Source organism: Trichechus manatus, unplaced genomic scaffold, assembly GCF_000243295.1.
Source record: "Trichechus manatus latirostris isolate Lorelei unplaced genomic scaffold, TriManLat1.0 scaffold00052, whole genome shotgun sequence".
Classification (NCBI taxonomy): Eukaryota; Metazoa; Chordata; class Mammalia; order Sirenia; family Trichechidae; genus Trichechus; species Trichechus manatus.
The window spans coordinates 8,450,512-8,474,979 of NW_004443988.1; the positions used below are offsets into that span (position 1 = coordinate 8,450,512).

General features: G+C 37.4%; 1 protein-coding gene across 3 annotated transcripts in view; it reads left to right on the top strand.

Annotated features, from left to right (window-relative positions):
* The window catches only part of BABAM2 (BRISC and BRCA1 A complex member 2), a 645,299-nt gene that overhangs the window by 229,720 nt on the left and 391,111 nt on the right, over nt 1-24,468 (top strand). For all 3 annotated transcript variants that reach the window (XM_004377641.1, XM_023732449.1, XM_023732450.1), the window contains exon 6: nt 852-926. In XM_004377641.1, the coding sequence (XP_004377698.1) occupies nt 852-926 (75 nt within the window). The remainder of the gene's footprint in view (nt 1-851; nt 927-24,468) is intronic.

The window sequence follows — 24,468 nt, forward strand, 5'->3', positions numbered from 1 at the left end:
TCTCTTCATTCTCCCTTGCTCCTGAAGGGATGAGACCAGTGGAGTATCTCAGATGGCCGCTCACAGGCTTTTAAGACCCCAGACACTACTCACCAGGGTAGAATGTAGAGCATTGTCTTTATAAGCTGTGTCATGCCAATTCAGCTAGATGTTCCACGAGACCATGGTCCCCACAGCCCTCCGCCCAGCAATTCAGTCTGAGAGGAAACTTTTTTTTCATGAGTTACTTTAAATTGCCAAACCTTTGTACTTCTTTCCCATGGAGACTAGTTCATAATGGAAATTACTGAAAATTATTAGTTGATGATAATGATGCTAAAAAACTATCCAGAGATTAGAATCTTATTTGGAGTACCCACTGATGCACTGCTTTGTGTGGGTAGAGTTTGACCTTTGTATGTAACTCCAGACACATTATAAGTATAGTGATATGTATCATCAGCCCTGTGGGTTATAAATATTGTGGGTTATGAAGTGGTCTGAATGCTTTAGTAAAATCAGTTGTAAGAGGCAAGTCTGTCTCTATTGTTTGGATTTTTTAAATCATAATACATTCATGCATTCTTTTTATACTTTTAAGAAACAAAAAGGTAATATTACTACGTTATAATTTTATTGTACATTTAAAATTCAGATATAAAAATTCTAATTGTGCTTTTTAGTAACTAATAATTTAATAATTCTTTTCTGATCCTCCCCTACTTCTCCAACCTTCTTTTCTTGTCTGATGTTAGGAAATCCAAATTGAAGATGCCTGCATCTTGAACAGGTTGAACTTGTGGCCTAGGTTATAATTGTTACTGCATATCTATTTGTGATTTTAATTTTGTTATTATACTTTCTTTCTACAGACTGGTGAGTTTTCAGCTCGTTTTCTTTTGAAGTTGCCAGTGGATTTCAGCAATATTCCCACATACCTTCTCAAGGTAAGAATATGTGATTATCAATATGAGAACATAAATGAGCTTTTAAATTAATAATTTAACTCTGAATAGTTGTAGGACTGGTTTGCTAGTATTTTACTCAGATGATGCAGTCTATTAAAAATATTTCTTGCATGAAGTTCTGTTCTGTTACTTTGTTACCTAAAAGCTAAAATAGTAGCCTTAAAAGTCATTTAGAAATGAGCTTTCCTTATGAGATAAAATTAGCATTAAGTAAATTAAACATTAGAAAAGTTGCTTTTATTTAATAATCTTATTGGAATGAAACACTTATAGAAATTGACTAATATGCATTCTGTCTGTAAGCAGGATTTCGTATTAACCATGCTATACTAAAGGGCATATCATTTTCTTTATGTCAGCAGTTGATCTCAGGCATCTGCAGAATTGGGCTGTCCCAGAGAGACGCAGGATCGAGTTAGGCCAGTATATGGCATTCTTTAAAATTTGATGTAGGCAAGGTATACCCTGGGAAGCAGCTCCTTTGGGGAAGGATCTGCAAATGCTTTGCAGAGAAGAGGTAGAATCCAGGTGACTAGGCCATGGTCAGTGTCAGAGAAAGTTCTCGGAGCAAATTCTGAACAGGTAGCCTTAAGACAAAGGCCTAGATGAGGATTTTGGTTGTAATTTAAGGTTAACTGGTTACCCTCAGCCTTGGTCACATTATTCTGTGGATTGTGAGTAGGCCGGGATTGGCAGGTGTTATGGATTGAATTGGGGAACACCCCAAAAAGATATGTTGAAATCGTAACTTCCGGTGACCCTGATTGGATATAGGGTCTTTGAAGATGTTATCAGTTAACATGAAGTTATGCTGGAGTAGAGTGGGTCATAATCCAGTATGAGGCCTTGATATCTAATGAAGTTTGGTCTGCTGGGTTTTGGACTTGCTTGGGACCTGTGACCCCTTTTTTTCCTCTAATTTCTTCCTTTTGGATTGGGAATGTCTATCCTATGTCTGTTCCACCATTGTGTTTTGGAAGAAGATAACTTGTATTCTAGGTTTCACAGGTCCACAGATGGAGAGGATCTTTGTGCCAATAAACAGTAAATTATACAACAAACAGCTTTTATAAGAATAGGATTACATTATACATGCTTTACAAAAGAATTAAATTGAATTTTAATGTAATAAAAGAAAATCAAATTGTGATAATTGAAGAAATTGATAATTGAACTTCAGATAAATATTTCTTCACCAAGTGAAAGATTTTTTTTCTAAAAGTTCACTCTAAAATTAAAAATAGACTATGAAATGTATTAAAAAGATTGAAAACATCTTTTTTGTTTTATTTCATATAAAGTATTTATTTTAGATAGGATGGATTGATACCCTGCTATAAAATCTCACCTTGAGATTTTTACCTTACTAAGATTTATAATATTAATATTATATGCAATAATTTTCCACTTGTTTAGTTTTAGGTCTATATCTAAGTAGATTTAATATCCACCGCTACTCCTTTTATCATAACTTCTCCATCTCTGTATTATATGTTTTTATTAACTTCTCATTTGGCGAATTTCATTGTTAAGCTTTTTTTTTCAAAGAGAGTTTATGGATACCATGTTCCCTGAGTTCTTATTTTTAATGTTGGAAGATAGCCTAGTTGGGTATAATACTCTTGGGTTGTGTGACCTTTCCCTCAGAACTTTGTAAATATTATTCCATTGTCCACTGATACTTAATATTGTTTTGGAGAAGTTGAAGGTCAACCAAATTTTACTTAAATTAATTGACTTGCCTTTTCTGCTTGGATGGCTGACCTTTTCTTTTTTTTTTTTTTTAATCCCCAAAGTTTAACATATGTTGCATTCAGCAACATTCGGGAATTATTTATTGAGTGCTTGATCATTCTGCATTAATTTTTCCTGTTATATGTTGTGTCCTTCATCATTGACAAGCAAATTTAATTCTTCCTTCATTTTAGGGAAGATTTCTTACATTGTGTCTCAGAATACTTTTTTGGGGTCATTTGTTGGCTGTAGTAGTTCTTTGTAGCAGAGACGCCAATTATTCTTTTATTGGATTGTCTTTGTGATTTATGTTTATTAATTTTTCTCTATTTTCCTTTATCTCTTTGTTTTCTCTGTGTTTACCATGAATATGTCAAAAATTTTTTTGGCATTAACTCAAGTTCCAGCTGAGCTTGTTGCATTTCTAGCTATTTATTAGATTAATAAGTACTAAATCAGAACTTTCTTTTTCTGACTGAATAATATTCCATTGTATGGAAATATCATGCTCTACTTATCTACTCTTCAGTTGATAGACATTTGAATTGTTTCTACTTTTCGGCTATTACGAATAATGCTGTTATGAGCATTTGTGTGCAATGCAGTTATTTCTTAACTGCTTCTACTTGCTTTCCTTTATAGTCTGTCCTACTTGAATAGCAACTAGAATGATTTAAAAAAAATCAGATTATGTGCCTTTTCTGTTCAGTATCCTTCAGTGGCTTCCCATCTCATTTAGAAAAACATTCAAACTGGTTTACAAAGCTCTACATGAGCCTCTACCTGTTATTCTGATATTGTTACTCTCTTTCTTGCCCACTATGCTTTCGCCAATTGTCCATCTTTATGATTCCCAAACATATCCCACATAGAGCCTTATTTAGGGCCTTATTATTTGTTGGAATACTTTTTCCTGTGTTATTCACGTAACTGTTTATTGTTTTCCATTGTTTCAGTTTAAGTGTTACCTTCACAGAGGGCCCTTCCCTGATCACGCAATCTAAAGTAGCCACACAGTCACTATCTTCATATTCCTCCATTGTAATTTTCTCAATAGCATTTATTCTCTGATAGTTTTCTTTTATGTCTATGTTCACAGTGCTTAGAACATGCCTGGTACATAGTAGACCCTCAATAAATATTTATTAAATTTATCAGTAGATGAGAATTGAGTTGTTGTTGCTATTATAATCTGAAAATTTAAAAAATGATTTTCGCCTTGCCTAAACAGCATGAGCAAAGGCCTGGAGGTAAGAGAATATAATGTGTTCTTGGAACTGCAACTGCGTGAGGTGGAGGTTGGTGAGACGGGAGGCTGGAAATGTAACCTGGGCCATTTCATTGTAATTATGCCTGCAGTTTGGGTCAACTCCCATCAGATATGCTGTGTACCTGGACTGCCATCATAAAGTTCAAAAATGGCTTCTCATTTGTGATAGTTGTTAAGCTAAATCTTGCCACATAATTCCCTATGTTTTACTTTTTCTATAAATATGTAAATCTTTGGTAAATAAACCATAGCTGATGTGAGATCTTTTTGAGGCTGGAGTTAGCTAATCATATTAACCTGAGGCAAGTAGGCAGCGTGAGGGTACCAGGTTATGAAGCTGAAGTAAAGATGTGGATCAGGAGATAGCAAGAGTGGGGGAGACAGAGCAGAGCATGGTCCCGAGATGCAATTATAGTGTGTTAACCTTGTTGACTGCTTTTGAGCCCAACATGCCTACCACTGTGGTCATATTGTCCTCCAGATAGAATGCCCTAACCCATTTCTGCTCACTTAACATACAGCCTATATAACTTTCAGATCCAAATCACTGATGATATTTTCTTTGGTTACCCTAACCAGAGTGATCTGTCTGTCTCTGAGTTTGTATAACCAGTTTTTGTTTTTTTATAGCCACTGTTCGTTTTTTTTTTTTTACACTTTGCTGCTTTGTATTGTATGATGTTCATATTTTCCTGTATTTTAATGTGTGGTTATATAATTTCATTCTAATGTAAGAAGATTTCTACCTTCCTGATTTGATGTTGTTCAGAGACAGAATGGTATTTATAACTCTTTAGGGAGAAGATAGAATCCTTGTATAAGTTGCCTAGCATATGTACTCAGTAAATAATATTAGATATTAATCTTGATAATTATTGGAAGTATGGTCAGGTAGAGTATAAGCTATAGATCACAGAAAAGATTAGAGAATCTTTTTTTATACATTCTACCTAAGAGGAAACATTTTCTTTTCTCCTAAGTAAAACATGGAATTTTTGTGCCTCATTAAACTTTTATTTTTAATTTCCAGTTGACTTGTTTTCCACTCTGTACCTAAGGGTTGTGAAGTCCAAATGAGAATGGAGTTCAGCGATTTATCAGTTTCTCCACATCGCTGTTGTAGAAAATACATGTATTAGATCTGTGATTATAAAGCATAAGTAATTTGGTTTCAGCAATTACTGTGCTCTATCAGGATAACAAGCAGTCTCCTTATACAGACTCTCTGACCTCATCTATATATTCCAGTTAAAACTCTATTTTGGCTTATTTAAAACCAAATTCAGTAGTATATGAGAGTACAGCATTCATATGATCCCCTTAATGCACAATTTACAGTTACAGTTTTGTGTTGATAGGCGTTTTCAGTTTGAGCGGTCTTCCTGTTTGTTTGAAATTGATGTTTCTCCTCTATGTTCCTGAGGATCAAAGGAAAAAAATGCTTCTTAGCTCTAATCTATCTAATTTTACTTCTTTTCATATCAAATTTCCATGTTTTCTATTTTAATTCTAACTTCCTATAGTATACTTTCCTTGCCAGTCAAATAGGAGAAAGGTGGGATCTATTTACAAAATTGGAAAGATTTTTTCTCCCCAAAAGTACCATGAAGTGGTTTCTCTCCTACAGGTGAAATGCCTACATTGCAGCATAACATCTTTGTGGATCTTTAATTCATGCAAAGAGAGTAAAACAGTAAGAATGACAGAGAGACCCTTGTATAACACAAAATAACAGCAAAAAAAAAAGAAAAACTATCAGCATACCAGAAGTAATCCAGTATACCCCTTGAATGGTTTAAGATCTAAGTTTCTAAAGTCATTGTATCATAACCTTGGAACATTTGGCTATGCTCTTCAAAGGAAGTTTGTATGAGAAACTGCTTTACCTATTGTTCACATTTGGACACTCGCCACGTAATTACCAGGCCTATATCTGATAGTCTAAGTCCCAAAATAAACTCCCTTAATTCCTAGAGTTAGAATACTCTTCACCAGCATCAGTGTAGTTTTACCTTACCATTCCAAGGAAATGAAAGGAAAAGTAGAACTTTTAAATACTGAGATAGCGTAGAGTTTGACTACAGTGAATCTCGTTACAATAAGATGAAAACTCTCATCCACTCATAGTTTATATTACCAAATATCTTAGTTATCTAGTGCTGCTATAACAGAAATATCACAAGTGGATGGCTTTAACAAACAGAAATTCATTCTCTCACAATTTAGGAGGCTAGAAGTCCAAATTCAGGGCGCCAGCTCCAGGGAAGGCTTTCTCTCTCTGTTGGCTCTGGGGAAAGGTCCTTGTCATCAATCTTCCCCTGGTCTAGGAACTTCTTAGAGCAGGGATCCCAGGTCCAAAGGACACACTCTGTTCCTGGCTCTTTTTTCTTGGTGGTATGAGATCCCTCTCCTCTCTGCTTGGTTCTCTCTTTTGTACCTCAAAAAAAGATTGACTCAAGATACAACCTAATCCTGTAGATTGAGTCCTCCCTCATTAACATAACTGCCTCTGATCCTGCCTCATTAACATCATAGAGTTTAGGATTTACAACAATAGGATAATCACATCAAATCACAAAATGGAGGACAACCACATAATACTGGGAATCATGGCCTAGCCAAGTTGACACACATTTTGGGGGAACATAGTTGAATCCATAATACCAAGTGTACCTATTCTATCCACAAGTAGAATCCTTTGATGTTAGAATGGGGAAAAAAAAAAAATTTTCAGTGATATGATTTTGTTTAGTATTATACTCCAGGCACATATGGATCTTATATGGGGTGGGGTAAATTTTTTTCTGAAAATGAACCCTGGCTTTAGAGTCTGTTTTACTCTTGGGTTAGATAAATCATTTACATTAAAACTTAGTCAGTAGAAAAATACTTACGTATTAATTAGTGTTCTTTATTGTGGGTGATAGAAAACCAGCAGAGATTAGTGTAAACCACAAAGAAAATGTAGTTGAAATCCTCTGCTTTCCTACTCCACATAGCAGGAAGCAGGTCTGGTGTTTTACAGTTACAGATCAGGCCAGACCAACTGTCCCACATCTGTCCCAGCTGGACTCAGGTGTGCACCCGTGAACTTCTCAACTGTATGTCTGTGGGGAGAAATAGTAGTCCCCAGAATAAAGAGGGGATTGCTGAACTGATTAAAGTGTTAAGTATTCACTATAATTATTAAACCGAAGAAAGATTGTATACTTTCTCTTAATTAAGGAAGAACTTGCTATTAGAAAATACTACTCTTTATTTTCTTTAGGGTGTTGTGAAAATTGACATATGTACATTCCTGTGTTTATTCTTGTCCTAAGGAGCCCTGTTTATAGTCTAAATACTTACTGGAGTATCTCAAAACTAGGTGCCATTGAGTCCTAGCCCAGGCTAGAAGCAGGGCTGGGACTAACTTACTATGACTGAAGTACTTGGACTTCTAGTTTCTGTAGTAATCTATTGGCATCATTTAGCATTCCATAGTATCCTGATGGAATACTTGCTGCAGTTTAGTCCCCTATGGAATCTGAATCGTGACACTATATGGAAAGGAATTAAGAGTGAAACAGCAAAAATAGTCCATCTATGTCAGGACGTGAGCTCTCATCCTTCTTCTGAAGTCACTCTAGCTGTATTGATCAGTCCGAGCATACTTAGTGCAAGTGGAAGGATATGGATCACTCTGCCAGGCAGAGGCAGAAAGTAGGAATTAAGATCAGGTTAGCAAGACAGGTTCAGGAGCCTAAGATAGGCAGAGGGTTGTCGTGAGAAATCCAGGTTGTAACCATACAAGGTCTAAGCAGGTCACTGACATGGTTTGAGTGTCCGAGGGTCCTTGTGAGCTGAGGTTATCCTGTATAGGAGCTGCCTCCTCTGCCTGTTACTGGCTAGCAGGTTCCCTTGCTTCCAGTCAGTCTGGTTTCTAATCACACCTAGGTTTGCAAACTCAGATGCTACAGGAGCCAGGTAGGTAATGAAAAGGGGTGAATCTAGCTTGATATAATATAGTAGGAAATAGTGAGAACCGTAGTGAAGCAGCAAGTGTGTACTTCATCTAAATGCAGCAGCTGCTACTCAGCCTCAGAGTTCTTTCCACATGAGAGTATGGGCCTAGTGTAGCCAGATATGCCGATATTATTAAAAGGAGCCCAAAATCTCAGGTTTTCATTTTTTAATATGAAAAATGCTTGCTTTTTATGTTATGGCAATGACTAAACACATTAAAAACTGTGCAGGCCAAACAGAATACCTCTGTGCATTGGTTGTGGCCTGTGGGCTCATTTGTGACCCTTACCCTAAAACCTCACAGTCTGATACCCAGGTGGGTACCAGAACGATGTTCTGAAGAGCATCTCAGGTACAATTCCCCACAGCACAGGGAATTACTGGAAAATGATGTCAGTAGATTCATTGACTCCATACTTCACCTTTAGATGGAGAGACACTGATTTGGAACAAGGGAACCATTCTGTTGATAAGAATGTGCTTAACATGTGACCAGAGCCACTAACTGGAAGATGACTGACATATAATATATTAGAGAGAACAGTTTAGATCCAGATTCTTAGGTGTTCTAGGGCATAGAAGAGGAGCCCTGGTGGCACAGTGGTTAAGAGCTCAGCTGCTAACCAAAAAGGTCAGGCAGTTCGAATCCACCAGCCACTCCTTGGAAAACCTATGGGGCAGTTCTACTATGTCCTATAGGGTCACTATGAGTCAGAATCGACTCAATGGCAGTGAGTTTAGGGCACAGAAAATATATTTTAAAATTATCTCCTGAAGTGTGTGTTCTTGTGTTTTTCATTGTTATGTGTGATACGCTAGAATTCTGTTTGGATTCTTATTGGATACTGTGATCGTTAAGGTTGTGTGTCAGTTTGGCTGGGCCATGATTCTCAGTGGTTTGGCAGGTATGATGTAGTTTGGTAGTCATATGATGATGTGATTACTTCCATGATGAGATTTAATATAACATGATCACCTCCATGATGGGATCTGCTATGAGTAGCCAGTCAATTGAAAGGAAGTTTCCTTGGGATTGTGGCCCGCATCGAATGTAAGTGGACTCTCTGGCAAGGCTTGTGGGCTTTTGCTCACTCACGAACCTGCAGCTGGCTCCTGTTTGTCTGACCTCCAGTTCTTGGGACTTGAGCTAGCAGCTTACCTGTGGTCTTCCCTGCCAGTCTTGGGATTTGTGGGTCTTTGCAGCCTGTGAGCAGGAGCCCTGCTATCTGACCTGCTGATTTTAGGTTTGCCAGCCTCTGTGACTACATGAATTAGGAGAAGCCTCCAGCCTGACCCACGGATTTGGGACATTCCAGCCTCTACAACTGCATGAGCCATTTCCTTGATATAGATTTCTCTGTATGGATATTTATACACTTGACTAGTTTTGCTTCTCTAGAGAACCCAGCCTAAGACATTTGGTACCAAGAGTGGTTCTAGAGAAACAGAATTGTAAGGATGAGTTTTCTAAAGTGATTCTCAAGTCTGGTTAGTCTTAAAGATGTTGATGACTCTGCTTCCAGTAGTAAAGAGGGCACTGCTATTCCATGGTGTGAGGTGGCAATAGAAATACACAAAATATCACCACCAATAGATCAGGTATTGGTGAAAGGCTAAGTTCTGGGTGATGGTATGTTTGATACCTTTCTACAATTTTGTCATAATGAAAAGTATAAGGAAGCTGGTTGGTTGGTCCTACTTTCCCTAAACAAAGTAGTGAAAGAACAAGATGAGCTCAGGGCTTCAGAGTCAAAGCTCAAGTGTTACATAAATGACCTCAAAGTTTCTACTTGTACCCTGAAAGAACGCCAGCAACAGAGCTGATGTTGCCAAAAACCAAACCCAGAGTCTTATCATAAGAGTGGCCAAATTACAGCACCAACTCAATTCCTAACCTCAAGTGGTATCTGACGTTAAAGGTCAGGTGGGCTTCGAGATGGGAATACTGCTGTAGAAGTTAGAGACTGAGGAGAAGAAGATGGGAGCCAGGCTTCTTCCCTTTCCTTAATTTATACTGTAGAGTGGTATTAATTGATGTCCTAGTATGACCCAGTGGATGACAGGAGAACCCTGGTAGCACAGAATGGGCTTGGTTTGGTTTTTTTAATGCAGGACTGCAGATCCCTGAGTATTGATTTTGACTTAAAGAGATACTAGCATCTGTGGAGAATTGTTTGTTGCCGTTGAGTTGATTCCGGATCATGGGAACCCCACATGTGCAGAATAGAACTGCATTTACAGGGTTCTTGAGCTGTGAACTTTCATAAGCAGATCACTAGGCCTTACTTTCGAGGCACCTCTGGGTAGGTTTGAACTGCCAACCTTTCAGTTAGTAGTCCAGTATTTCACCATTTGCACCATCCAGAGACCCTCTGTGAAGGATTAGACAAACAAAAAAAAGAAATATGAAAATAATCGTAGCCCCCAAATACCTTATAACATAGTTGATAAGATAAAGTTAACAAGCATTAATTAAAAAACAGTTAAGTACTAACTCGTATGCTACATGTACAGCAGACTTTAAGACAATGTATCTTAGTTTGCCATACTGCCATAACAAAAAATACTACAAGTAGGTGGCTTTAAAGAAAACAAATTTATTTTCTCGCAGTTCAGAAGACTAGAAGTCTGAATTCGGGGCATGACTCTGCGGGGTGGTCCTTTGTCGATTTTAGTTTCTAGTTGTTATTGTATGCTGTCAAGTTGATTCTGACTCATAGTGACCCTATAAGACAAAGTAAAACTGCCCCATAGGGTTTCCTAGGCTGTAATCTTTATGGGAGCAGATTATCAGGTCTTTTCTCCAGTGGAGCGGGTGGCTAGTTCGAACTGTCGACCTTTTGGTTAGCAGCCAAGCTCTTAACCATTGCACCACCAGGGCTCCCTTAGCTTCTAGTGTTTCTTGGTGTTCCTTGGAGCCTGTATTCCCACCGTGTGTGTGTGTCTCTGTGTCTATTCTGCTCTTTTTATAAGTCACCACTTAGAAATGATTAGGTTTCGGATCCACTCTATTCTGGGATAATGTAATTCACATAACTAAAGAACACCCCTGTTTTCAAACAGGGTCATATTTACAGGTACCAGGGGTTAGAATTTTAACACATGTTTTTTGGGGGTCAATTCAATTCATAATACAATACAAGTAGTCCCTGACTTACGACGGGGTTCCGTTCCAATGACTCCATTGTTAAGTCGGTTCTGAGGTAAGCCGAATACTTTTTTTTTTTAGTTGTCATTATTATTGTCTTCTATTATCAGTATTTTTGTAAATATGATCGTTATTTGTCTTTGGGGGTTGGAAACATTACATATAAACTTACAGGTATGTTTTAATGCATACATACATAAAAAATACATAAATCATAAAAAAAGGTCATAAGTGTGGTTTGTTGTAACCTAAATACGTCGTAAGTTGAGGACTACCTGTATAAAGATTGTTATGGATTGGAATGGTTAGGGAAATCTTTATGACCAACTGTAGGCATAAGTGAGACCTCAAAGAGAGGTAGCTTTTAAAGGCTGAAAGGGAAGAAGGACAGCTCAGATATGGACATGATCCTGTGATCAGTGATGAGACTGTGCAGGCCTACTTGATTTGGAGAATAGATAGTAATCTAGGTTGGAAGAGAAGCTTCTTGCAAGAGGATATGAGAGATAAAGATAGAAAAATAAGTTGGAAATATTTTGACTGTCAGGAGAATGATTCCAGATTTCATAAATAGGTAGTCTTAATTCTTTTATACATGGATTATCAGGATAATAACCTCCTATTTTATTTCCAATTTATTTTTTCCTCTAACCTCCAATCTCCCTGCAATATTATTGCCAGAATAGTCTACTTTAATCTTCTCTTGAAGCTAATGACTTCTTGGATACCGTTTCCAGAGCCCACCCTCCAGGCAGTGTTATTTCACACTGCTCCTCGATAGGTGCTCTTAATCTGAAACAGGCAGCATCCTGACTGTCCTGCCAGTGCTGTGATGGCTCCCAATGCTGTGACTTTGCTTATGCTGTCTCTCAACCCTGAAGCCTGTGCCCTGTCATCTTTTCCTTGAGAGCTTACTTATTTGACATAAGAAGAAAGTGAAGCCCAAAGAAGTTCAAGATACTTGATACTTGGCTTGAACTGTTGACAGAATATCTGGTCTTCATTGTTAATTGGCAGCTGGGACTAGAGAGGAGCTAAAGGGCAGCATGGAATAGAAGGGAATATTGAAACCAGTGTGAACATTTTGACGGAGGAAGTTTAGCATACAAGTATGGGAAAGCCAAGGCCTGAACTAGGAGGATCCAATGGAAGAGAATGATCAGGTATAGAAGGACAGCAGGAGCCCAGAGTCCTATAAGCCAAAGGTTTTTAAATGTTCGTGAAGAAGGGAATGCTCAAATGCCATTAATAAACAAGAATAGGACCAAGAATAGACATTTGTCTCGATTTGGCTAGAAGGATAGGGATGGTGAGAGCAGAGTGAACACTTTCAGTAGAAGCCAGATTGTTGGTGTTAATGGGAGTGTGAATGATTAGGAAATATACTCAGCGGATATTCCACAAAATGAGATGTGGAAATGGGATGACAACTTGAAAAACTGGAATGATCAAGTGAGATTTTTAAGAGGAAGTGACTGAAATGATAGCATAGTACCCAAAATAATCAGAGAAGCATTTTCAAGAAGTAGTTTTAATTCATGATGTACTTGAATATAATAATCTTACTGAAGTTCTCTCACTGAAAAGTTTAAAGGAAATGTTACTGGGGAAAACCCATTTCAAGTGACGCTATGATTCCTTATGTTGCTGTTGTTAGGTGCCATCAAGTCGGTTCTGACTCAGAGCGACCCTATGTACAACAGAACAAAACACTGCCCGCTCTTGCACCATCCGCACAATCATTGCTGTATTTGAGCCCATTGTTTCAGCCACTGTGTCAATCCATCTCATTGAGGGTCTTCCTCTTTTTTCCTGACCCTCTGCTTTACTAAGCATGATGTCCTTCTCGGGATTGATCCCTGCTGATAACATGTCCAAAGTATGTGAGAGAAGTCTCGCCATCCTTGCTTCTAAGGAGCATTCTGGCTGTACTTCTTCCAGGACAGATTTTCCTTTTTATAGTTAGGGGAAATAGGTAATAGTATGAGTTTTTTAAAAAGTGTGTTTATGGCAGTCATGTTCTGTAACTTGTCATCAAAGATTGAATTTTAGTAGATTGGCAAAGTTTTGAAATTTCTCATTCTTCTCACCTTCTCTTAGGAACAGGAGAGATTCTCTGGACTCAGAGAAGTAGGCTGATTAATCTCCTTGGATTTTTTTTTTTTTTTTTTTGCAGGGGGTGGGGTTTGCATTGTCTTTTATCATTTGAAATTGTTTGGAAGTCCATTTAGTTTTACATGTTTGCTAGGAAGAAAAATGGTAATTTTCCCAAAATTTTCTCTTTATTTAAAATCCAGCAGACTTGTTAGGGTGATATGTATTGATTATGGTTGTTTCTCAGCAAGCATAAGATAGCCAACATTAAAAAGCCTTCTCATCCTGATAAGTGAGTATAAATTCAAAGGCTAACTCACAAAGATTTCTCTCTAAACCGCAGATTAAATGATGCCTCAGAATTGGAGACCTTTTAGTTTAGGGAATTTTTTTTTTTTTGGATCCAATAAAGTCTCACTTAATGGACAGCTTTTAGAAATAAAGGCAGCTTTAACTCATTCTTGTGAAATCTGGCTTTAAAGCAAAAAGAGTTGTCTGGTGCTTGAAAGGCCATAAAGAATTCACAGGGAACCCTCATCTTCTTATCTTAAAGGAAATAGTTTCTGTCTCATCAAACATGAGTGGACATGCTTTCATAAATGTAGGAATGTGTACCTGGAAAAAAGTGCCATAAAAGTAGGGTACTTTTTATTCCTGTAATAAATCTAATTTATTATTCCTGATTTGGGTCAAAATTTGCATTTGAGAGTTAATCACAACGAAGCAGTGAGATGGCCTGAAAACTTACTCTGCCGGGAGCTACCATCTTCATTCTATTCTTTTATTAAGTTGGGGAGCCATGACTGCTTTCAGTTCATCGTGCTTGTGTCCACAGCCCCTCCCCCTGTTAGCATATAGCCTTGCTCCTCTAGAGAAGCAAAGCTTAGCAAAAAACACACATTCTAGATCAGGGGTCAGGAAACTTCTGTAAAGGGCAAGATAATGAAATTTTAGGCTTGTGAGCCATACGGTTTCTGTCACAACTACTCAACTCTACTGTTTGTAGCAAAAAAGCAGCTATAGACAATGTGTAAATGAACGAGTGTGGCTGTGCTTCTGTGAAATTGTAGATTATAGAGGCAAGTATTTCTTCACAAGGAGTCCCTGGATGGCGCAGACAGCTAAGTGCTGGGCTGCTAACTGAAAAATTGGCAGTTCAGTCCCACCCAGAGGCACCTTGGAGGTAAGGCCTGGCAATCTGCATCCAAAAGGTCATAGGCTTGAAAACCCTATGGAGCATAGTTTTACTCTGACACACATGGGGTCATCATGAGTCAGAATGGACTCCAAGGCAACTGATTTGGTTTGTTTTTTTATTTCTTTACGAAGACACTTGCTGCATCATAGATAGATAAACAAAATATTTGATTCAGTGAGTGTGAGTGTTTTTTTTTAATATTTTATTGTACTTCAGGTGAAGGCTTACAGAACAGATAGTTTCTCATGTAACAGTAACACACATGCTGTTTTATGACATTGGTTAACAACCCCACAACATTTTAACCCTCTAAATTCTCAACTTTTTTTTTTTTTTTTTTGGTGAAAATACACATAGCCAAAGATACGCCATTTCAAAAATTTTTTTTTACATACGCATTTAAGTGACATTGACTACGCTCTTCTAATTGTGCTGTTATTCTCACTTATGATGAAGGCTTACAGGACAAAATAGTCTCCCATTTAACAGTTACTACAAATGTTGCCCTATGACAATGGTTAACAATCTCACAACACATCAACAATATCCTTACTCTACTTTGTGTTCCCTATCATCAGCTTCCTACTCCCCTTCTGCCTTCTGGGCCTTGTCACTGGACTCCTGTACCTCGTTACTCTCATGGTTTTACTGGGCTGTCCACTCCCAGGCTTAACAGTGAACCTCGAAGGTAACTTCACCACTGAGCTAAAAGGGTGTCTGGGGGCCATACTCTCGGGGTTTCTCCAGTCTCCTTTAGGCCAGTAAATCTGGTCTTTTTTTTTTTTGTGAGTTACAATTATGCTCTACATCCTTCTCCAGCTCTGTCCAGAACCCTCTGTTGTGATCCTGGTCAGAGCAGTCAGTGGTGGTAGCCGGGCACCATCTAGCTGTACTGGACTCAGTCCGGTGGAGGTCTTGGTAGCTGTGGACAATTAGTCCTTTGGACTGATCTTTTCGTTGTATCCTGTTCTCTTCATTCTCCCTTGCTGCCGAAGGGATGAGACCAGTGGAGTATCTTAGATGGCCGCTCACAGGCTTTTAAGACCCCAGATACTACGAGGGTGAGTGGTTTTTATACCATGGTCTCTCTGTTTACATTTTACTAGCTTCTTCAAATCTGAAGTCTCCAGATAGACTTCCTTCTGTCTTTCTTCTCTCTTCTTTTTAAATAATCTGTTAGTAACGTGTAACTTAATAAATTCTCTTCCAAGTCTTGGTTTTGTTAAGTGTTAAATGGAGCCAGTTATGCAACCATTCAGGATTGTTGCAAGTATTAAATGAGATACTGAATGTGATGGTACTTAATACGCTTCTAAGCTTAGAGTAGGTGTGCTATAGAAATGCTTTTGGTTTTATACAGTCATTTAATTTGCATTTTAAAGTATTGAATTCTCTGCTGCTAATGTGCTCGGCTGCTAACTGAAAGATTGGCGTTTCCAGTCCACCTAAAGGCACCTCGGAAAAAAGTCCTGTTGATCTACTTCTGGAAAAAACAAACAAACCAAAAACAAAAAAAGACAGCCATTGAAAACTCTATGGAGCACAGTCTGCTCTGACACACATGGGGCTGTCAGGAGTCAGAAATGACTCAGTGACAGCTGATTTGGTTTAGGAAGAAAGCAAGCATTTCATTGAAATTAAACTAGAGTTATATTCACTACTTTCTCTCTTTTCCTCTCTCCTGATTTCTTCCATATAGAACTCAAAACTCAAATTTTAACTTGTCCCAAGTTTTCAGCTATGATTTATGGTAATTCTCACAGTAATGTATTTTCCTACTACAAATGAAGAGCAGTCACAGATAGCCTCTATGAATGCTCTCCTTTTGGTTTTCTTTTATTGTTTTACAGTTTATTTTGCTTTCCTTTTTTACAGTGTGCTTGTGTTTTTGTTTGAATTACAATTTTAGAATGTAGCTGTATTTCAAATATTTATCGGCTGACCTGCTTTTCTACCCTACCCCTATTTGTGGTGATAGTCCTTCTACAGAGCGTGTTTTGCTAACATGAATTAGTTCATACATGATTGTAAATAGTGAAATCATGTCAGTATAATGCAGAAGTTGCCATGATTTATAGTTGTTTTTTTCCTAGCATATTAATATCTTGTACCACTAAATAACAGCAGCTGACTGTGAAGTGTACTAATATGGATGAACGTAGCAAGCTGTGGACATACATTGTATTGCACTCAACGCCCATTTGCTCCATATTCGTCTGTTAGGCTCAGTTTTACCGTACACTCTATTTAAGTACTCATTGCATGGTTTTCCTCTATCTCTGTGGGAAAGAAACAAACACAAGACAATGAACCAGAGCTATCCGTCTCTGGCTTCACTACATTTTATCCAAAACCTGCTTCTCCAGTACAGTTCTGTGCATGATGCCCCTCTACTTTTTACCATGACTGAACCGTTTCAATCTTTCATTGTAGCTCCTGCCATCAAGGTACCTTTACCTTCTTTAAAAGTAAAGACCTATATTTACTATAGCAATTTTTTATTTGTTAGGAATATAGCGTGTCTTTTTAAGTGTGTTTTTACTGGAATTACTTTGGTTTTTGTTAACGATATGGTTACAAAGTTGTACAGACCTTGAGTGGACTGTCCCTATCATATTTTTCTCATAAGCCATATATTGCATTGTAACAGAAATGCCTCTGTTTTAAAACAACTAGAGATTCTCTTCTTTTATAGGCTAGGCATCCTTAGTCCTTTACACTTTTCACATATGTTACAAATTTTGAACTCCATCATTTTTACGCTACTCTTGAGGAGGTAGGAGTCTTGGTCATCCAGTGGTTAAGCGCTCAGCTGCTAACCAAAAGATCAGTGGTTAGAACCCACCAGCTGCTCCACAGGAGAAAGATGTGGCAGTCTTCTTCCATAAAGATTTACAGCCTCGGAAACCCCACGGGGGCAGTTCTACTATAGGGTCGTTATGAGTCGGAATCGACTCTGCGGCAGTGGCTTTTTAGGGAGTGTTCCAGATTGCCAACATCTGTCTTAGACTATGGTGCTCAGAAATAAGCACAAAACTCCGAGTAGGACTGGTTAGGCCGTTGTTCACTGGGTCTCTGAGTTCACCATTCCTACATATTGAGCTTGTAAAAAACCAGACCTCCTTGTTTTACTAATCCTGTTTTATGTAGTTCGTTTTGGAAGGCAAAGTGTAGATTAATCCCATTATATCATCTTTTTTGGATTTGGTCTGTTTTTCAGCTTGTTTATAGGAGAGATACTGAAACCTAAATACCGGATAGAAAAGTGTGGATTGGAACCAAGTAGCAAAGTGAGGGTAGCAGAGATTACAGGAAGTTATTATTATGGGTGACTTTTTTTTTTTTTTTTTCAGTATAGGACTATCTTTCTGTATGGTGACATTTTCTCCACGTAGCTTAAAGGCACTATCTGACACCTGATGGGAAGTGCCAGCTTATCTTTGTTATCTGTTAACATTAAACCAGTTGTCTCTTGGCTCAGACTTGTTGCAGTTTACATACACACCAGATGAGGCGCTTGCTCACCCAGCTCAGTAGTCAATCTGGGAAAATGAAGGAAATGGTGTAGGTAGAACCCTCTAGCCAGTGCTAGAAGTATATTTGTTTTGGTTCATCATAGATCAATACAGAAGTGAGAGTGTTTAGAAACATTTAAAGCAGTTTGATAGAATTATCGTGTTTGTCGAATCTAATAAAAAAAATTGTGTTTGTACTGTGTGTGCTTTTTAAAATGTTCTTTTTCTATTAGCTCATTTTTAATGTATTTTACAAAGTTATTGGTTTGTAACAGATTGGAAGACAAGCAAACAACAACTAGTCTTTCACTGTGGATAGTTGAGAAGCTCTGTTCTAGCCCACCCCAGCCTTCTGTGGCCCCTGACTGCCATTACTTCCACATTACTCCCTGGAGTCAAGCAGCTTTTTAAGTGTCCCAGGGATTTTTCAGTTTTGTTCTATTTGCTGAGCTGTGTTTTGTATTCAATGGTACCCAATGCTGTCTCCCCGCCCCCCTTTTTTTTTCCTTTGGAGTAGGAGAAGGAACCTTTGCCCTTGATTAGAATACCATTTAATACACAACTGGAAGAAAGGAAAATTTTTCTTTTATAAACCATTTTAAAACAAAAACAGCACACTTATAGTTTAGTCCAGTTTCATGACAAAATAATATCCCAGTGATATCCACCCCCGTCCTCATTTTTGGGATATCCATTTCCTTTTTGTATCCGTTTACTACAGCTTTGTTTTTACATTATGGCCATATTGTTGGAATGTGTGACACCTAGAAACTGGGCTGGTGTCATTCTTTGTTCCTTGGTTGCTTATGAAAGTTTGTGGCTCCCTTAAAGTGGACAGAAATATGATTTTGATTTTTCAGACTTTCTGCTAACCTAGTAGTTTGTAATGTCTTAAATGTCTGTTTAACATGTGGGTACTTCATGAAATACTCTTTAGCATAATGTCCTGGAATATTGATGGTGATGATATTCTTAGTGTCTGTTCCACAGACCAGCACTTCACAAAAATGTGGTCCAGGGATCCTGGTGTCCCCCAGACCTTTCAGAGCATCCACAAGATCAAAACTGTTTTCAAAATAAAGAATTTATTTACCCCATGAAGTAGAGTGGGGTTTTCCAGAGGCTACATGATGTGTTAGGATGTTCTAGTGGCCAGTGGCATATTTGCTTGTGTGTTCTTGTGTTTTAAAAATGTCTCAGTTTTCACCAAACATATTGAAGAACAAATAGCCTGAATTACCTTGTATCTATTTCCCACAAAGAAAACTCCAGGTACAGATGACTACACTGGTAAATTCTATCAAGCATTCAAAGAAGAAATAATATACAAATTCTACACCTATTCTTTCAGAAAATTGAAAAGGGTAGAATACTTCCTAATTTGTTCTATGAGGACAGTGTTACCTGATAACAAAACTGGATAAAGATGTTACAAGAAAAGAAAACTACTGACCAATATCTCTCATGAATGTAAACATAAAATTCTAAACACAATTTTAGCAAATTAAATATAATAATGGATAAAAAAAGATGCTATACCATGACCAAGTGGGATTTATTGCAGGGATGGAAGATAGGTTGAATATTAAAAAAATAACAGTGTAATTTTACATTTTAACAAACTAAAAAAGAAAGACTATGTTACCTCAGTAGACACAGAAAAAGCATTTGGAAAAATCCAACACCCGTTTCTGATTAAAAAAAAAATAGCAAACTAAGATAGAGGGGATCTTCCTCAACCTGTTAAAATACGTCTTCGAAAATCCTATAACTGATATAATACTTAATGGTAAAAGACCAAATACTTTCTTCCTAAGATTAAGAGCGAGGCAAGGATGTTTACTCTCACTAATTCAATTAAGCATTGTACTGGAGATACTAAACAATGCAATAAGGCAAGAAAAAGGAATAAAAAGCATTCAGAATGGAAAGGAAAAAGTCAAATGGTCTTTACTCACAGATGATAAGATTGTCTGTGTAGAAAAGCCCAAGGAATCTACAAAAAGTTTCTAGAACTAATGTGAATTTAACAGTGTTTCAGGATGCAAGATCAATATACAAGAATTGATTGTATTTCTGTATTCCAGCAACAAATAATCTGACATTAAAATTTTAAAATTATAATTTTAATAGCAACAAAAATATGAAATATTTAGGAATAAAGCTAACAAAAGATATATAAGACCTGTATGCTGAAAACTACAAAACATTGTTGAGGAAAATTAAAGAAGACCTAAACATGGAGAGATATAACATGTTTATGTGTCAGAAGACTCAATATTATAAGATACTAGTACTCCTCAAATTGATATATAGATCCAACACAATCCTAGCAGTTTTCATCCAAGCAGGCTTTTTGTGGAACCTGGCAGTCTAATTCCAATATTCATTTGAAATAGAAAGGGCAAGATTAGCCAAAACAGCTTTGAAAAAGAAGAACAAAATTGGAGAACTTTCCATACCTGATTTCAAGACTTACTATAAAGCTGCAGTCATCAAACAAAAGTAATCTAACTGTGTGGTAATGGTCTAAAAATAGACAAATAGATCATTATAGATCAATAGAAAAAAATAGAGTATCCAGAAATAGACCCACAGATATATGGACAACTGATTTTCAGCAAAGGTGCAAAGGCAATTCTGAGGAGAAAAGATAATCTTGTCAACAAATGGTATTAGAACATTTCCGTAGTTATACCAAAAAAAAAAAAAAAAGGAAAATAAAAGAAAAGGAAAAAGCAGCTTTAATCCATGTCTTGAGCCATATACAAAATTTAACTCGAAACAGTTCCCTAGACCTAAATGTAAACTTAAAAACTTCTAGAAGAAAATATATAAGAAAACCTCAATAAAACTGCTAAAATATTTTTTAAATCTCTGGTTTGATTTCTAATATATATAATATCAACAGATACAACACATATAAACAAGAGTTCCTTGGGGTTCTTTTTTTTAAATTGTACTTTAGATGAAGGTTTACAGAACAAACTAGCTTCTCATTAAACAGTTAGTACATATATTGTTTTATGGCATTGGTTAACAACCCCATGACATGTCAGTACTCTCCCTTCTTGAGCTTGGGTTCCCAATTTCCAGCTTTCCTGTCCCCCACTCCGCCTTCTAGTCCTTGCCCCTGGGCTGGTGTGCCCCTTTAGTCTCATTTTGTCCTTTGGGTCTGCCTAATCTTTGGCTAAAGGGTGAACCTCTGGAGTGGTTTCATTACTGAGGTGAAAGGGTGTCTGGGGTCCATACTCTCAGGATTTGTCCAGTCTCTGTCAGGCCAGTAAGTCTGGTCTTTTTTTGAGTTAGAATTTTGCTCTACATTTTTCTTCTGCTTTGTCCGGGACCCTCTATTGTGATCCCTGTCAGAGCAGTCAGTGATGGTAGTTGGGCACTATCTAGTTGTACTGGACTCAGCCTGGTGGAGGCCATGGTAGTTGTGGTCTGTTAGTCCTTTGGACTAATCTTTCTCTTGTGTCTTTAGTTTTCTTCATTTTTCCTTGCTCCTGAAAGGGAGAGACCGGTAGAGTATCTTAGATGGCTGCTCAAAGGCTTTTAGGACCCCACACACTACTCACCAAAGTAGAATGTAGAACATTGTCTTTATAAATCATGTTATGCCAGTTGAGCTAGATGTTCCCTGAGACCATGGTATGCACAGCCCTCAGCATAGCAATTCGGTCCCTCAGAGAGTTTGGATTTGTCCATGGAGCTTCTGTGACATTAGCCTGAAAAATCTGTGCTGGCTTCCCCAGTACCGTGTACTGTCTTACCCTTTCCCAAAGTCTAGTTAGTGTTTTTCCGCCCCCACGCCTCCCTTCCCTTGTAAGAGTCAAAGATTGTTTCTTTTTGTGTGTAAACCTTTTCATGAGTTTTTATTGTAGTGGTCTTATGCAATACTTGTCCTTTTGTGATTGACTGATTTCACTCAGCATAATGCCCTCCAGATTCATCTATGTTGTGAGATGCTTCACAGATTCATCATTATTCTTTATCGTTGCATAGTACTCCATTGTGTGTATGTACCATAGTTTCTTTATGCATTCATCTGTTGATGGGCATCTAGGTTGTTTCCATCTTTTTGCTACTATGAACAATGCCACAATGAACGGATGTGCATATGTCTATTTGTGTGACGGCTCTTATTTCTCTAGCATATATTGCTGGGAGTGGGATTGTTAGATCATATGGTATTTCTATTTCTAGCTTTCTAAGGAAGCGCCCTATCGTTTTCCAAAATGGTTGTACCATTTTGCATTCCCACCAGCAGTGCATAAGAGTTCCGATCTCCCCACAGCGTCTCCAACATTTGTTCTTTTCTTTTTTTTTTTTTGATTCATGCCAGTAATGCCAGGGGTACGATGATATCTCATTGTGGTTTTGATTTGCATTTCTCTAATGGCTAGTGATCGCGAGCATTTCCTCATGTGTCTAATGGCCGCTTGACTGTCTTCTTTGGTGAAGTGTCTGTTCATTTCCTTTGCCTGTTTTTTAATTGGATTATTTGTCTGTTTGTTGTAGAGGCATTGGATCTTCCTGTCAATTTTAGAGATTAGACCTTTGTTGGATTTATAATAGCCAAAAGTTTTTTCCCCATCTGTAGGTTCTCTTTTTACTCTTCTGGTGAAGTCTTTTGATGAGCATAAGTGTTTAATTTTTAGACAATCTCAGTTATCTAGCTTATCTTCTGGAGTTTTTGTGTTGTTAGTTATAATTTGTTTCCTGTTAATGCTTTGTATTAGAGCCTCTACTGATGATCCTATTTTTTTTGTCTATGATCTTTATAGTTTTTGGTTTTATATTTAGGTCTTTGATCCATTTTGAATTAGTTTTTGTGTATGGTGTGAGGTATGTGTTCTGTTTCATTTTTTTGCAGATGGACATCCAATTTTGCCAGTGCCATTTATTAAAAAGACTGTCGTTTCCCCATTTGATGGACTTTGGGCCCTTGTCAAAGATCAGGTGACCGTAGGTGGATGGATTTACATTTGGATTCTCGATTCTCTTCCATTGGTCAATGTATCTGTCATTGTACCACTACCAGGCTGTTTGGACTACCGTAGCTGTACAGTAGATTTTGAGGTCAAGTAGTTCGAGTCCTCCTACTTTATTCTTCTTCAGTAATGCTTTACTTACTTGGGGCCTCTTCCCTTTCCATATAAAGTTAATGATTGTTTTTTCCATCTCTTAAAAAATTGTTGGTATGTGGATCGAGATTACATTGTATTTGTAGATTGCTTTGGGTAGAATTGTCATTTTCACAATGTTGAGTCTACCTGTCTATGAGCATGGTATGTTTTTCCGTTTATATAGATTTGTTTTGGTTTCTTGCAGTAGTGTTTTTTAGTTTCTTTGTCTAGGTCTTTTACATCCCTGGTTAGACTTATTCCTAAGTATTTTATTTTTTAGGGGCTATTATAAATGGTATTGTTATCCTGATTTCCCTTTCGTCATTCTTTTTATTGGTGTATAGGAATCCAGTGATTTTTTTGTATATTTATCTTGTATCCTGTTACTCTGCTGAATCTTTCTATTAATTCCAGTAGTTATCTCATGGAGTTTTTTGGGTTTTCTCTGTACAGTATCATATCATCTGCACATAGGGACAGTTTTACTTCTTCATTACGTATTTGGATGGCCTTTATTTCTTTTTCTTGCCTTATTGCTCCAGCTTGGACCTCCAGCACAATGTTAAATAGGAGTGGTAGTAAAGGTCATCCTTGTCTTCTTCCTGTTCTCAAGGGGAATGTTTTCAGCTTCTCTCCATTAAGAATGATGTTGGCTGTTGGTTTTGTATATATGCCCTTTATTATATTGAGGACTTTCCCTTGTATAACTATTTTATTGAGAATTTTTATCAGGAATGGTTGTACATTGTCAAATGCCTTTTATGTGTCAATTGAGATGATCATGTGATTCTTTTACTTTATTTATGTGGTGGATTATGCTAATTGATTTTCTAATGTTAAACTATCCTTGCACACTTGGTATGAATCCTATTTGGTCATGTTGTACTATTTTTTTGTTAGGATGCTGAATTCTGTTGGCTAGAATTTTGTTGAGAATTTTTGCATCTATATTCATGAGAGATACTGGTCTGTAACTTTCTTTTTTTGTGGTGTCTTTGCCTGGTTTTGGTGTCAGGGTTATGCTGGCTTCATAGAATGAATTTGAAAGTATCCCTTCCTTTTTTATATTCTGAAATAGTTTGAGTAGTACTGGTGTAAGCTCTTCTCTGAATGTTTGGCAGAAATCTTCAGTGAAGCCATTTTGGCCAGGGCTTTTTTTGTTGGGAGGTTTCTTATTATTTTTTCAATCTCTTATCTTGTTATGGGTCTGTTCAGATATTCAACATCAATTTGTGATAGTTTGGGTAAGTAGTATTTTTCTAGAAATTTGTCCATTTCCTCTAGATTTTTTAATTGGTTAGAGTATAGTTTTTCATAATACTCTGTTATGATCCTTTTTATTTCAGTTGGGTCTGTTTTAATGTCCCCAATTTCATTTCTTATTTGGGTTATTTGCATCCTCTCCTGTTTTTCTCTTGTCAGTTGGGC